The sequence below is a fragment of the Gadus macrocephalus genome, chromosome 7 (assembly GCF_031168955.1).
Source record: "Gadus macrocephalus chromosome 7, ASM3116895v1".
Classification (NCBI taxonomy): Eukaryota; Metazoa; Chordata; class Actinopteri; order Gadiformes; family Gadidae; genus Gadus; species Gadus macrocephalus.
Genome location: NC_082388.1, coordinates 3,013,771 through 3,028,392, shown reverse-complemented (window position 1 = coordinate 3,028,392; position 14,622 = coordinate 3,013,771). Strand labels below are relative to the sequence as shown.

At 46.1% G+C, this 14,622-nt stretch overlaps 1 protein-coding gene across 1 annotated transcript in view; it reads left to right on the top strand.

Annotated features, from left to right (window-relative positions):
* Positions 1–13,932, top strand: part of prkx (protein kinase X-linked) — a 66,275-nt gene extending 52,343 nt beyond the window's left edge. Inside the window, 6 exon segments of the mRNA XM_060055554.1 lie at positions 1,426–1,457; positions 1,460–1,544; positions 4,820–4,915; positions 6,969–7,026; positions 7,290–7,367; positions 11,971–13,932. Of these exon segments, the coding sequence (XP_059911537.1) occupies positions 1,426–1,457; positions 1,460–1,544; positions 4,820–4,915; positions 6,969–7,026; positions 7,290–7,367; positions 11,971–12,096 (475 nt within the window). The 3' untranslated portion in view covers positions 12,097–13,932.
* The last annotated feature ends 690 nt before the right edge of the window (positions 13,933–14,622 follow it).

The window sequence follows — 14,622 nt, the reverse complement described above, 5'->3', positions numbered from 1 at the left end:
CGCTCACCGAGTAATTTCCATTTTTAGACGAGGATGAAAAAAAACAACCCATTGTTGCCACGGCGACCGGAAGAGCGAAAGAGAGAGAGAGAGAGAGGGAGAGAGAGAGAGAGAGACAGGGAGGGAAGGAGGGAGGAAGAGAGAGAGGGGTCATTACCCATGCGGTGTCAGTGACAGGCACTGCAGCGGGCTCTCCTCTTCATCAGAGGACGAGTGGTGCCCCTGTCAAGTGACACCAGAGTCAGGTGCCAATCAGACACTGATTGGCAATCATGGCTGTCCCCCCCCCCCCATCTGCATAACTGTCGCTAACGACAACCCAGCGCCTATTAAGGTGCGTTCACATAAAAATACCTATTTGTCGCCCGTCTGCGTTGTCACCCAAGTTTTGTCGCGCGACAAACCATAAACTGTGCACGTTTTGTCAGGCGAATTTGCTGCGGTTCAACCCAGACTGCGCTGCAGGGAACGGTTGGCCAGTTGAACGCTGATTGGCTGTTACGTTACACATGTCACTCAGTGGCCACGCTGTTGAACGCTGTTTGGCTGTCATCACGTGAATGTGGCGGCAAAGTTGAAATATCCTCTGTGAACCGCGCTCGCCTGTGCAGACACAAACACCTAGCGAATATTTCGCACAATTCACGTCTCTACGTTCACTTTGTATGGAATCGTGTCGGAGTCGTCGAGGACATTAAGATGCAATGCTACGATTTTCCGACAAAGTTATTCAGATTTAATGTCTACTATGGTTTTTATGCCACATTAAATACTATATCGTAATATATTTAAGAATCATAGCATCGCATCCTAAGAACTTGAACCCAAACTTTAAAGATCAAGTTCTGCAGATGCAATGCTACGATCTTTCAAAAGAAAGTTATTCTGATCAATACTTAGTGTGGTTTGTTGTTTGGGTTCAAATACCTAAGTTGCGATTCTTAAACATGTGATGTTATGATTTTTCAAAAGCAAGTTATACTGATTTAATCTTCAGTGTGATTTAAAGCCTGGGTTCAAGTTCTAAAGATAGTTAGGGTAAGGGTTAGTGCGATAGTTCTTTTATACCGATTTACTATTCATTATGGTTTAATGTATGTATTCAAGTTCTTAAGATGCAATGTTCCGATTTCGAAATGGATTTTTTTATTGATATTTATTCCGATTTCATATTAAATATAGTTTAACGTTAGGTTCGAGTTCTTAAGGTCTGATACTTAAGATGCAATACTATGATTTTTCAGTGCTGATGTGATATAACTGCGATCCTGTAAATATTGCAACACAATATTGTGTATACAATGTTTTTTTTTAATATTCAAAAACTATTAATTATTAATATTTCCCTCTCTCTCTCTCTCTCTCTCTCTCTCTCTCTCTCTCTCTCTCTCTCTCCTTCTCTCTTCTCTCTCTCTCTCTCCCCAGGACCTGGACTCTGTGTGGGACCCCTGAGTATCTGGCCCTGAGGTGATCCAGAGCAAGGGCCACGGCCGGGCAGTGGACTGGTGGGCCCTGGGGATCCTCATCTTCGAGATGCTCGCAGGGTACGTTTGTGTGTGTGTTTGGTGCCATAAGGGGGCGCTCTCTGTCTTCTCACCTCCACCGTCACGTCCTCCTCTGACTCTCTCTCTCGCGCTGCGCTCTCTCCTTTGTCTCTCTCTGTCTCTAGAGAGAGACAGTGTGTGTGTGAATGGTTGGCTGAAGCGGTTGATGAATGGGTGTGTGTGTGATGGGTGGCTGCCATGTTTGGCGGTGGCAGAGCTCCCCATGTCCCCCCTCCTCCTTTGGCGGCTTTCATTCATGTTCCTGACAAACTGTGTCTTTGTGTGTGTGTATATGTGCGCGCACACGTGTGCATGTAAACTATCAAAGAAAAACTCAGAGAAATGCGCACATGAACACACACCACTGCATGTGTGTGTGTCTGTGCGTGCGCCTGAACATATAAATGTTCATGGGCACGCACAGCAACAAGATAAACTCGCACATGCACACAGAAACACGTGTGTGTGTGTGTGTGTGTGTGTGTGGTGTGTGTGTGTGTTTGTTTTTCCTGTTTGTGTGAGTGTAACTGTGTGTGCGTGTTTGCTTTCCTGTGTGTGTGTGTCTGTGGGTGTTGTGTGTCTGTGTGTGTGTGTTTCTGGCTCGTCTTGTTACCTCCGCTCCGAATATAAGGAATATAAGGCTCTACCCCCCCCCCCCCCCCCCCCCCCCCCCCCCCCCCCCCCCCCCCCCCCCCCCCCCCCCCCCCCCGAGTGATGTGGGAAAATCTATTACGCGGAGCGTTGGGAAACAGACATGACACGTGTGTGTGTGTGTGTGTGTGTGTGCAAATGTCTGAGTGTGTGCAAGTGTATGGTGCACACACCATACAGGTAGGTTAGTGTCTTTGCATGTGTGTAAGACACACTCATGCAGTGGTGTGCTCTGTCTTTGTGTGACACACGCAGACATCTTTTGAACATGTGCTTGTGCATGCAGAAAGACACACACATGCACACCTAAACACACACCACGGCATTATGTGAATGTGTGTGTGTGTGTTTGTCTCAGACACACAATGACACACACAATGCCGTGGTGTGAGTTTAGGTGCACATGGGTGTGTGTGTGTGTGTGTCATCACAAAGACACACACATGCACAAAAACACACACAGTTACCCTTTTTCCAGGGAGGGGAGGGTGTAGGGTGACTAGTTACCCCCCCTCTCCCCTGCCCCAGGGAGGAGGAAGGAGGAGGAGAGATTCTCCCCTTCCTCTCTTTTCTACCAGACCAATGTCTTTTGAAATCCCCGCTGGAACCGAGGGGCAATGGGAGTCGGGGGAGGGGAGAAGGAGAAGGAAAGGAGGTGAGGGTAGGGGAGAGTGAGGGTGGATGAGAGGGAGTAGGAAGTAGGGGGTGGAGGGAGAGGAGGAGGGGCTAAAGGAGGTGTTGTTGGAGGAGGAGGAGGTGGGAGGAGGAGGAGCGCCAGGCACGCGTTGTGAGGGGGTGGGGGGGGGGAGTCCGATCCAAGACCAACACAAAGGACTCCCTTCACCATGGAGGGGGAGGAGGAGGAGGGGGGTGGTGTTGTCGTCTAGGAATGTAACGCGTGCTGCTGAGAGGGTTCACACCGGTGCTACAAACCCTGTGTTTTTGTGTGTGTATGTATGCATGTGTGTGTGCAACACACATGGAGAAGGTATGGAGAAGGCGCTGTTATCTCTACCCATGATACAACTTGAACTATACATGTATCTCTACTGATTCACTTGGTTGTGGTTACCTGCAAAGTGTTTGTGTTGTTTTGGACATAAATAGGCTCTTTATTAATATTTGGATGCTATGGTGTTGTAGTATTGGTCATTCCAAATAAATTTATCAAATGTGTGTGTGTGCAAGTGTATGAGTAGGTTAGTGCGCGTGTGTGTGAGAGAGAGAATAGTGTGTGTCTTTTGATTGATTGAGTGAGTGTGTATGTTGTTGAACGCGTGTGTGCTTCTCCGTGTGAGTTTGTGTCTGTCTGTCTGTGTCCGTGTGTGTTTCTGTGCACACGTGTGTATGTGTCTGTGCGCATGTGTTTTGGTGTGTCGGTGCGTTCGTGAGTGTGTCGGTGCGCATGTGAAACACGCATACTTCCTGTCTCAAATTTCAAAACCAAACGAAAACATCAAAATCGCCCTGCTCGGATGAAAGCCAAGCCTGTGTTCAGACACACCCCGTCTTTGGGGGGGGGGGGGGCACTGATGGCACGAGTCAGCTTGAGGGCCCCAGTTTCCCAGTCCTCGGCATAACCCCCACCAGTAACACCACTACACCACTCCACCGTCCCAGTAAACCCCCTCCCCCATCCCAGTCCAGAGTGGGAGCTGGCTATCCCCACGTCAGCAGGTTGAAAGCAGCCTTGTGGTTTTTCCTTCTGTTATGCAACTGGAGGAGTGGGAGTCATCCTCCCCCCTCCTCCCTCCCCCCCTCGTCCTCCCTCCCCTCCCACTACACTCTACTCTCTCAGTCGCCTCTTCTTCATCTTCCTCCATTTCTATCTCTGTCTGTCTGTCTGTCTGATTCTCTCTCTGTCGCTGTGAGTGTGTGTGTGTCTCTCTCTCTCACTCACTCACTCACTCACTCACTCACTCACTCCCTCCTCCTCATTTCTCCTGTGTCCTCTCTCCCCTCTCTCTCTCTCTCACACGCACACAACTCCACCAGACTCCAGATTCCCCGTCTATGACCACATCTGGATCGTTTGATCACGACCGGGGGGAGAGAGAGAGAACACAGGAGTCTGCGGTAGAGTGAACCTCACACACCAACGCAAACACACACCGAGTGTGTGTGTGTGTGTATGGTGTGTGTGTGCGTGTGTGTGTGTCTTTCCCATGATGTAATGACTTGCAGACATCCATATGTGCAGAGGTAGAGGGGGGGAGGGGTTCTGCAGTCCTACGGCTCCAGACCTTTCAAAATAAAAGACTTCTGCTTAACATCCTTATCGGCTCAAAAGCGCAGAACGCACGCTCCAGGTGAGGGGAGAAACTGAAGTAGAGAGGGAGGGAGGGAGGGGAAGAGGAGAGAGGTAGGAAGGGGGAGAGAGAGGGGGGAATGGGAGAGATAGAGGGGAGGGAGAGACGAAGGGAGGGAGGAGGGATGTCACATAGGGAGAGTAGGAGAGCAGGAGAGCGATGCTTGTTTTCCATCCTTCCCGTTTCCACAGTGATGGTGAGGGCTTTGTCTCCGGTCCCAACACTCGGTCCACGAGTTCGAAACTTCGAAGTTGAAGGTGAGACCTTTTTTAATTTGACTTTTTGTCTGTTTGTTTGTTTGTCTGTTGTTTTCAGATACCCTCCGTTCTTTGACGACAATCCTTTCGGAATTTACCAGAAGATCCTGGCGGGAAAGCTTGAATTCCCTCGACACCTGGACTTCTACGTCAAGTAAGTTATGGGGATGTGAGACCAAGTTAGTTGTGTCTTTCTCCCCTCCCTCCTTCCCCTCTCTCCCACCCTCTTCCCTGTCACCCTTCTACCCCTCCCTCCATCTCTTTCCCTCCTCCTCCCTCCCTGCCTCCCTCTCTCCCCCACCCTCCCTCCTTCCCTCCCTCCCTCCCTCTTCCTCCTCCTCCTTCCCTCTCCCACCCTCTCCCTCCCTTTCCTCTCCCCTCTCCCTTCTCCCTTACCCTGTCCCCTCTCTCCCTCTCCCTCCCTCTCGCCACTGGGGCTAATTGCCATGCCTCTGGGCGTTACCAAAAGCATTGGGGGGGTGAGGAGGGAAGAGGGAGGAGGAGAGGGACCCACTAATGACACACCCAGCTGATTTGAAGTCGTTCCTCTCGCAGCTAATGCCCCGACACTGGTGGTTAGAACAGCTGGGGAGTGCTCCGAGATTAAATTGTGTGTGTGTGTGTGTGTGTTGGGCCACTCGTTCCATCATAGCCGACGTATCCTGTCCCCCTGGAGACGGCATATAGGCCGGCGCTCCTCCTCATCCTCCTCATCCTCCTTATCTACCTCCTGTCTTCTCCCTCTACCTGCTCTTCATCCTCCCCCTCTTCTTCCACCTGAACGTGGCTCTCTTCCTCTCCCTCCCTCCCATCCCTCCATCTTCTGGAGCAGGGAGCCTGAAGGTGTTCCCCTCTCCTCCCTCCCTCTCTCCCTCCTCCCTCATCCTCCCCAGTCTATATCAGTGTTACAGTACCCCTTCCCTCTCTCTCCCCCTCTCATCCTCCTCCCCTCCCCCACTAACTCCCTCACTCCTGCCCTCCCTCTTTCTCTCCATCCCTCCCTACCCTCCCCCTCCCTCCCTGGGGTACATCTTAAAACCATGGTATTTCTATAGTTAGACCAAATGCCCGGTATCGACATTAAGTTTCCACATCGCCTGATTTTAACTTTTAATATTCCATATTTGTTTTGACACTCCAAATAAAGAGTGGGGTAAAAACAACCCAAACAGGTGACACAACGTGTTAGTTGCGTTCTTCAATTTTTAACAATTATTAAATGTCAAATTACTGGTGATATATTTATTTTTCGCGGCGTCTCACAGGAGTGTGAAAATATAAAGATGAATGACTGTCAACAGAGAGCAACACAGTGTTTATGAGGCTATCACCAGCCTGTCTGAGGTCAGGTAGGTCTCTCTCTCTCTCTCTCTCTCTCTCTGTCTCTGTCTCTGTCTCTCTCTCTTTCTCTCTCTCTCTCTCTCTGTCTCCCCTCATCTGTCTCTGTCTGTCTCTCTCTCTCTCTCTCTCTCTCTCTCTCACTCTCACTCTCACACTCTCTCTCTCTCTCTCTCTCTCAGGTCTATCACCTTTATCAAACGCTTCCTCCCCCGCCCTCTCCCCTCTTTCCCTCTCTTGGCAGATATCTCCCCATCAGAAAAAGCGAGCGAAAAAAACATGCTCTGTTCTTATATCCCCGTGAATCATCACCTTTCCCCTCTACTCCTCCTCTCGCTTCCCCAAAGGAAACTGCCTTAGTAATTTTCAAAAGAAAAAAATTAAATTAGAAGACTGTCAACGAGGACACAACTCACTTCCACCTCTTCCTCTTCCCACTCTCTCCCTCTTCATCCTTCTCGCCCTCTACCTCCTCCTCCTTCTCTCCCCTCTTCCTCCTCCCCTTTCTCCTCCTTCTCCTCTTCCTCCTCCTTTCTTCCTCACCCTCCTCTTCCTCCTCCTCCCCTTTCTCCTCCTTCTCCCCCTCCCCTCTTCCTCCTCCTCAACGGGACACATCTCACTTACACCACGCCCTTTTTTAACAGGCTTAATGAGTATCAGTCTGCTTAATGAGCATCAGTCGTTAAACTCTGTCCCTCTCTCCCTCAACTCTGTCTCACTTACTCACTCTCTCCCTCAACTATGTCTCTCTGTCTCACTTACTCACCCAACTCTCTCTCTCTCCCTCAAATCGGTCTCTCTGTCTCTCTCACTCACTTACTAAATTCTCTCACTCTCTCTCTCTCTCTCTCCTTCTCTCTCTCCAACAGAGACCTGATCAAGAAGTTCCTGGTCATCGACCGAGCCAGGCGACTGGGCAACATGAAGGTGAGATCACGCCACTTCCTGTTTCATATGTGGCTCAGGAAGTAGAGTGGGTTGACCGGTAACGGAAGGTTGCTGGTTCAATCCAGGGAGTATGGCGGTGTCCTTGAGCGAGACGCCTCACCCTGACTAGCTGGTTGTCGCCCTGAGGGGTCGACTCCGATGTCGGTGTGGGAATGTGAGCCTGAATGGGTGATGTGTGTGTGAATGTGTGCATGAATGGGTGAACCTCGTCTGACTCTGAGTTCCCCCGACCCCTCTTCCAGAACGGGGCAGAGGACGTGAAGAAGCACCGCTGGTTCAAGACCATCGAGTGGGACACGGTGGCCCAGAGGAAGCTCAAGGTGAGCCGGGGGGGGGGGGGGGGGGGGGATGTCGGTACCAAACCGAAGGCTCTGACATCACTGCCGGATTCAGACCATCGTTGAACCGGAATCGGAAACCAATCCAATGTTGCACCTCGCCAATGTGTCTAATTAAAATCATACTCTGTGCCGTGTGTGTATAGATACATACATATATACATGCATACATACATACATACATACATACATACATACATACATACATCAGGGGTTGACATTAAGGTTTCAAAAGCACTTGCCCATCGGCCAAGTTCAGGTCAGGTTCAACTTGCCCGAATGTGATGTTCACTTGCCCAAATTATAATCAGAATCTTGAACAGGCCTCTTTTTGCAAGGCACGCGGCCTGGTTTTGGGGGGGCTCAGAAAAATCTTCCTAGCTCAGACTGAAGCTGAATGTTAGCTTCCACACATGTTGTGTTTAAAACATAACAAACTTCCCTTTGTTTACTTATTTATCGAGCGTTCACATCGTGCCATGAAGTGATTTCAGTCCACCGTTGCAACCTATTAAAGCTATCGCCAAGTTATATGTAGACCTGCATGATTTCATGCAAATGTACTTAACTAAATGTCAGAGGTAGTAGCAAAGATATGTCTTTTTTAACTTTCACGTTTCTTGTAGCTCTAACTGAATAATCACAATCGCGTTTCTAGTAGTGTTGTCAGTCACGATACTGGATTTTCTAACTTTGACACTATACCTCGAAAAATATCGATATTCTATACCATTTTCGATATCAGGGGAAAAGTTTTTTTCAGGAAAGAACATACCCAAAGTAAATAGAGTATATCTCCACAACTGCAAGGGCGATAATGTCATCTTTGTGCCAAAAGAAAGATTGTTGTGCAAGTGAAATATTCAATGGGGATGATACTTGGTTAAAGTGAATAAAGCCATGGATCACAGCATAAGTGGAAGATAACATTTCCACCTGAAATAATTATCAGTTGGTCGTTATCATTTGGGAGCGATGTCTTACTCTGAGACACAAATAAAGGTAGATATCTTACAATTTTGACACTTGACACCTTTTTTTAAATTTCAGGGCAAATATATTCGAATGTACCAAGCCAAACACTCGCAAATAAACATATGGCCACTAGATTGCGCTGAAGAATATGTTTTCTGATTGAAGGCAATTTACCTATTTCCTAAGAAACCTTCTCTTATTCATTGATTGAAAATACCATGTTTAGTTGCAAAATTTGGCCCAGACACTGGGTTATCTGCTTATGGTGGTTTTATTCGACCAGAATCAACTTTGTGGACAAAAATCACAAAGGTAATACTTCATTTTTGGTTGTTAAAAGAAAAGGGGACGTTTCTTCTTAAGTTGTTATTTGCGAGTTTTAGTCACAGAATGATATGGTTTGGACTGTTGGAATAAATGGAGGCTCAGCTTTCATGTAATATATAGTTTGTGAGGGTCCAATTTCGTGAAAAAGATCGCTATTGCTGTGCATGTGCACAGTTATGAAACCCAAAACCGTGTTCTTGCATATGACTTTCCTTGGTAATTTGCCTCAATCCTAAGTACTTCCAAACTGCACTCCTCCATCACTACTCCATTTTCCTTCTACCTAAACCGTTCGTGAAGGCGCTGCACTTGCGATGCTAGCTTTGTAGGCTAACCAGGGCTCCAGACTAACTTTTTCCTTGGGTGCACTGGTGCGCCTAAATTTTTAATTTGGGTGCACCAGCACGTATTTATGGTGCACCCATGTTGTGAGTTGTTGAGAGGGGGAGGGGGGGGGGGGGCGTTGGACCGTGCCTGCCTTGCGCTGAGTTGTTGACGGGGGGGGGGGTGACAGCGTCTGGGCTCCCGGGCAGCTGCACCGGTTGCACGTCGATATTTATGGCACTGATTAACAGTGTTGGGAACGTTACTTTAAAAAAGTAATTAGTTATAGTTACTCACTACTTGTTCCAAAAAGTAACTGAGTTAGTAACTGAATTACTCTATAATAAAAGTAACTAGTGGAAAGTAACTATTTGCGTTACTTTAAAAAAAAGAAAGTTGCTATATGTGAAAGATTTGGATTTTTCTGAGCAGTTTTCACTTGGGTTAAATGGTTGAACTGCCGATTCAAGGCCCTGATATGCTTCCAACTGAGGCCCCGTCCACACACTAACCCGGGTAAGTCTACAAATGCATCAATATTCATCCGTTTAGTCCTTCCGTCCAAACTAAAACAGAGAATTCCAACACTGAAAACGATGCTTTTCGAAAACGATCGCTGAGGTGGATGAATGTGAAAACGCTGGGTTCGCGTTGTAGTGTGGACAGACAGAGGCTTTCAGAAACGATGACGTTCGATTGCCATGACACTGCCACAAGCTTGCACTATAGACCGAGAAGCTCATCAAAAGAATGGCAGGTGAAATGCAAATGAGGATCTCTCTGTACATTGCACTAATTTATCTCCAGAAACAACTCGACATATTGAGTCAAACATATTCGTTGCTCCAACGCCGGAGGCGAGCGCTGTACTTGACAATGTTCTTAAGTGATGGTAAAACAAAACGAAAGACGACAGTTCAAACCGTAGCCTACTTGGAGCGGCGTTTCTGGACAAGACTGGGTCGAAAATGATTAACCAGCTGATCAACTGTAAATATCATCTGATCGCGCGCCTGTAATCTAAACAGAGAGGCGTGGTGGAGTAACGTAACCATGAAAAAAACTTTATCAATATAATTTCAGTGTGGAACGTGGATGCAAAACATTCTGAAAACGATATGAAAACGATAGTGTGGACGGAGATCATTTTCATTGCGGATGTGCGTTTTTACATTTACCCGGGTTAGTGTGGATGGGGCCTGGATTGAAATTTGCTTGGTTGCAAAGGCTGTGGAACATCTGCCAGATACTACAGAAAAATGCCAACTTTTCATCGGATTGCTCTGCACTCGCCATTTCTGCTGCTTCATCGAATCGATTTGGTGTGTGCCTTTGCGTCTGTGTGGCGCGCGTGTCCTGCCTTGTTTGTAAAAACCACTGGCTCCGAATGGCTACCATGATGCATGACTCTGCCTTAGCCAATCATAATCGCTTATCTCGTTGTTAATCCACCCGGTCTCCTCACTAGCAGTTTGTGTTTGGAGCCAGGACTGCGTTCGGATTACGCAGTTTATTCAATCAATTCATAGTAACGCACTGCATTTTTCGTACAGTAACGTGTTGTAACGACGGAAATAGTAATTAGTTACGTAACGCCGTTCTTTTAAACGGGCTTATTACCAACACTGCTGATTAATAATATTTTGACCATTAAATAAATGCCTTCAGTAAAACCTGGATTGGGCTTGCGGGTTTGTTTACCGGCGTTGCTATGGTTACCGGTCTTGCGTGTTCCAACGGTTTATTAGGTATCTAATAAATCGCTGTCTAATCAATACTTAATTCACGGCCTCTTCCGTGGTCATTACAATATTATGAATAGACTGCTCTGTGAAAAAATAAATTAAAAATTATGCCAGATACATTTTCAGTCATTTTCAGGTGCGCCCAAATAAAATATTTGGTCGCACTACCCCGAATTCTAGGCGCATGTGCGCCCAAATTAGGCGCACTCTGGAGCCCTGTGCTACATGGTTTGTTAGGTACTCATGGCTAACTGGTAGCCTTACTAGCAATCGACTGTACTGCTGGCCCTATTTGCTAATGAATAATGGCAAATCTCCAACGTGGGCTGTTCATGGTTTCACTGTTGGGCAACCAAACGCCAAGACAAATGTCAAGTTCACGTTGGTGCTGCTATGCGACTTTCCTTGCTAGGCACCATGCCCATAGATCAGGTTGTTTGAAATAATGTTCTCGTTTGTTACTCTGACCGTTCTGTTTGAAATTGTGGAAAGGGTGAATGATTCAGAGCATGATGCATTTTAAATGGCATCACTTTTGGTCTTGAGTCTTTTCTTAAAACAATTGTAACTGAAAATAAACATAGCTAAATCACAACCAATAACTTCAGTCATTGAGAGCAAAAATAGGCCCAAATGTTTTTATTTACTTTTACAAACCAAGAGTAGGCCTGATTTGACTAATGGGCTTTGCATCCTTTCCTTCTGCCCTTTTAGTCCATTTCAAAGACATGCTGCCCACCAGCTTTGAAATAACAGTAATGCCACTGGTGGCTTTGTATTCATTTTATTCACGTAACTACCCTCCCTACTATTTTGTAGTTCACCAAAACACCCTGAAACTACTTGAGTCTCACATTCTTATGCCACCATACACCCAACAGTGCAAGCAGGCCAATGGCAACCAAGCGCGCAGTCCTTCCTCCCTCACTTTAAAAACCACCAGCCGCCACTGATGCAAACATACATAAACATACATACATACATACATGCATGTATGTATGTATGTATGTATGTGTGTGTGTGTGTGTGTGTGTGTGTGTGTGTGTGTGTGTGTGTGTGTGTGTGTGTGTGTGTGTGTGTATCAGTGGCGGCTGGTGGTTTTTAAAGTGAGGGAGGAAGGACTGCGCGCTTGGTTGCCATTGGCCTGCTTGCACTGTTGATAAAAAAAAATTAAAACGTTTTTTTAACCTTTGCTTTTTGTCATTTTTTTGCAGCCCCCCATAGTCCCCAAGGTGTCCCACGAGGGCGACACGTCCAACTTCGACGTCTACCCCGAGGACGACTGGAAGAAGGACACGCCGGTGCCCCAGAAGGACCTTGACCTCTTCAAGAACTTTTAAACGCCCACTGCCTGAGGGGGCTCCGGATAAACTGCACCTTAAGGGGGCTCCAGATTATGAGCGCCTTAAGGGGGCTCCGGATTAGCTGCACCTTAAGGTGGCTCCTGAGTACGGACCACTGCCCGATTTATTACTGGAATAATAATATTAATAACTACAATAATGACGAGCAAACACGTGTGTGAAGGGAGGAAGGTGTGGACTGTCGCTGTTGGTACCTACGACGGAAATCGCTTGTTTTTTGGTCGGTGTGCAGAGCAGAATTACAAAATAATTACGAAATTACGAAAAAAAATCTTGAACAGAGCGATAGGACTGCTGTAATGTTCCAATCGACTGAAAAGTTACAAATGTTTATCGGTGGCATTTATTGGTGACGTACGTTCTATCAAGAGTAAAACAAGTTTGTTTAGCGACAGAATGCTGCTTTAGTATTCTGTCGCTAAACAACTCTTGCTCCGAGGAAGATCGCTACTGGGAAAAACAAAAGGTATAACTGGTGCTCTTGTCAGGATATTTCACCAGAGTGGAAATAGTAAGACTTGTTTCCATTTTCTGTTTTAAATGTTTTCGTTCGGTTATTTTATTTTTTCCGAAGCTGTACTTGTTTTTCCGATTTTTGTTTGTTATCGTTTCGCTTGTTGGGGGTTTTGTTAATTCTGTATTTAATTCTGAGCCTACTCATATGATGCAAAAAAAACACAAACTTCTTTTCGGAAACCACTTGACTGTTACATTCTATGTTTATTACACGAGGAACGGTCAGGTCTTTTTTATATTGTTGGGTTTTTATACTTTGGTCGTCTGTCAGCGACGGGTTTTTGGGGAAAACCAAAGCTTTACAACCCCCCGCAAAAAGAAAAAATCTTTCGGAAACTGATTTCTTATTTAAATGTGTCTTGAGTTCAAGTCTTTTACGTTTGTCATGCTATGGGGTTGAAACCACCTCCACACTTGATGCTAACAGCCTGCGATCTACTCCCCTTACACTCGGAAACGCATCATGGTGCTTCTTACTTAAGTTTTTATCATTGCTTTTATTTAAACGTTGATGGTTTACATGTGGAAAGCATCGCGGTTTGTGTTGTGTTTTGAGGATTGTGGTGTTTCCTGTCCGACCTTGTTTGGGTTTTGATTTTTTTCAAAAAGCCTTTTTCTAATATGTTTTGTTTGTTTATTGTTGTTGTTTTTTTTACATGTAGGCACAATCCTACCTGATTTTTCTACTTGGTACCAATTCAGCCTTTTTTTTTTACGATATCACTCCCTTTTTTAACTTTAAAGGTGACATATTATAACACCAGGTGTGAGTGTGATTAGCCTTTGCAAGCCATTTTGAAAAGCTTCCCTTCTGACATCACAAGTGGTCCACCTAGACTTACACTGGATAGATCAGTCTACCAGCCTACGCAGTGGACTGTAGCAAACGTTGCTCATCTATCCAGCGTACGTCTAGGTGGACACGCCCACTTGTGATGTCAGAAGGGAAGCTATTCAAAACGGCTTGTAACAGCTAATCACACTCACCCCCGATGGTATATTATGTCACCTTTAACCGAGGGACACTTCCAATAAGAGGGCGCAGATTTGTAGGAATGGAGCGAATAAACACACCTTTAAACTTTCTTACTTAAATCTCTTCCTTCTGTTTCCATTTAATTCATTATTCATCTTGTTTTATACAGGGAATGGGTTAACCTAGCAATTGATAGTACTTGGTTCTATGAACATCCTTACTGTACCCAAAGAGATATATTGTTTCTCTTTCTTCTGACAAATGTACTACTACTTATTGTAAGTCGCTTTTTGATAAAAGCGTCTGCTAAACACCCTTAATGTAGCCGTAAACATTTTATCTGTATAGTCTCAACCCCAAAGCACCTCAGCACAGATGCTCTCTCAAATTGATTCCTCTCCTCCATCATAACTGTACAGAGTTTCCACAGCAACTCACTTTTTCCCATCTCGTTAATGAACCCTCATGTCAGACCACCCCCCTCCTCACCACTCCTCCGCTCTGTGATTGATGGACTAATCCAACTGATTTATGTCTGCCATTTATAAACCACAGGAGTGTCAACCGACACGACACACAAACACTTTTGCGAAAAAAACACACACACACACACACACACACACTCCTGCTATCACACACACAAACACATACTTTTGCTAACACACACAAAAACTCACAAATGAACACGGACTCTCGTTAAAACACACACACACAAACACGCACACACACGAGCACAAACTCTTGCTAAAACACACAAACAACGACTTTAGCTATCAGACAGACAGACACTGTGAAGCCATCGTCAGTATTCATGTGTTCACTCTCGCCCGACGATTATGTAGAGTGAGCAGCTGGTCTGAACGTAGGCTGCCTTGCTCAAGGGCCCAGGCAGCGTTTGGCTAAGAGGGCGCTGGGGGAGGGATTTCAACATGCAGCAATTTTTTAAATGAAAGAAAAATGCTAAGTTTGCGTTAATGATGGATTTTGGGGATTTGAACTAACCACTTCGT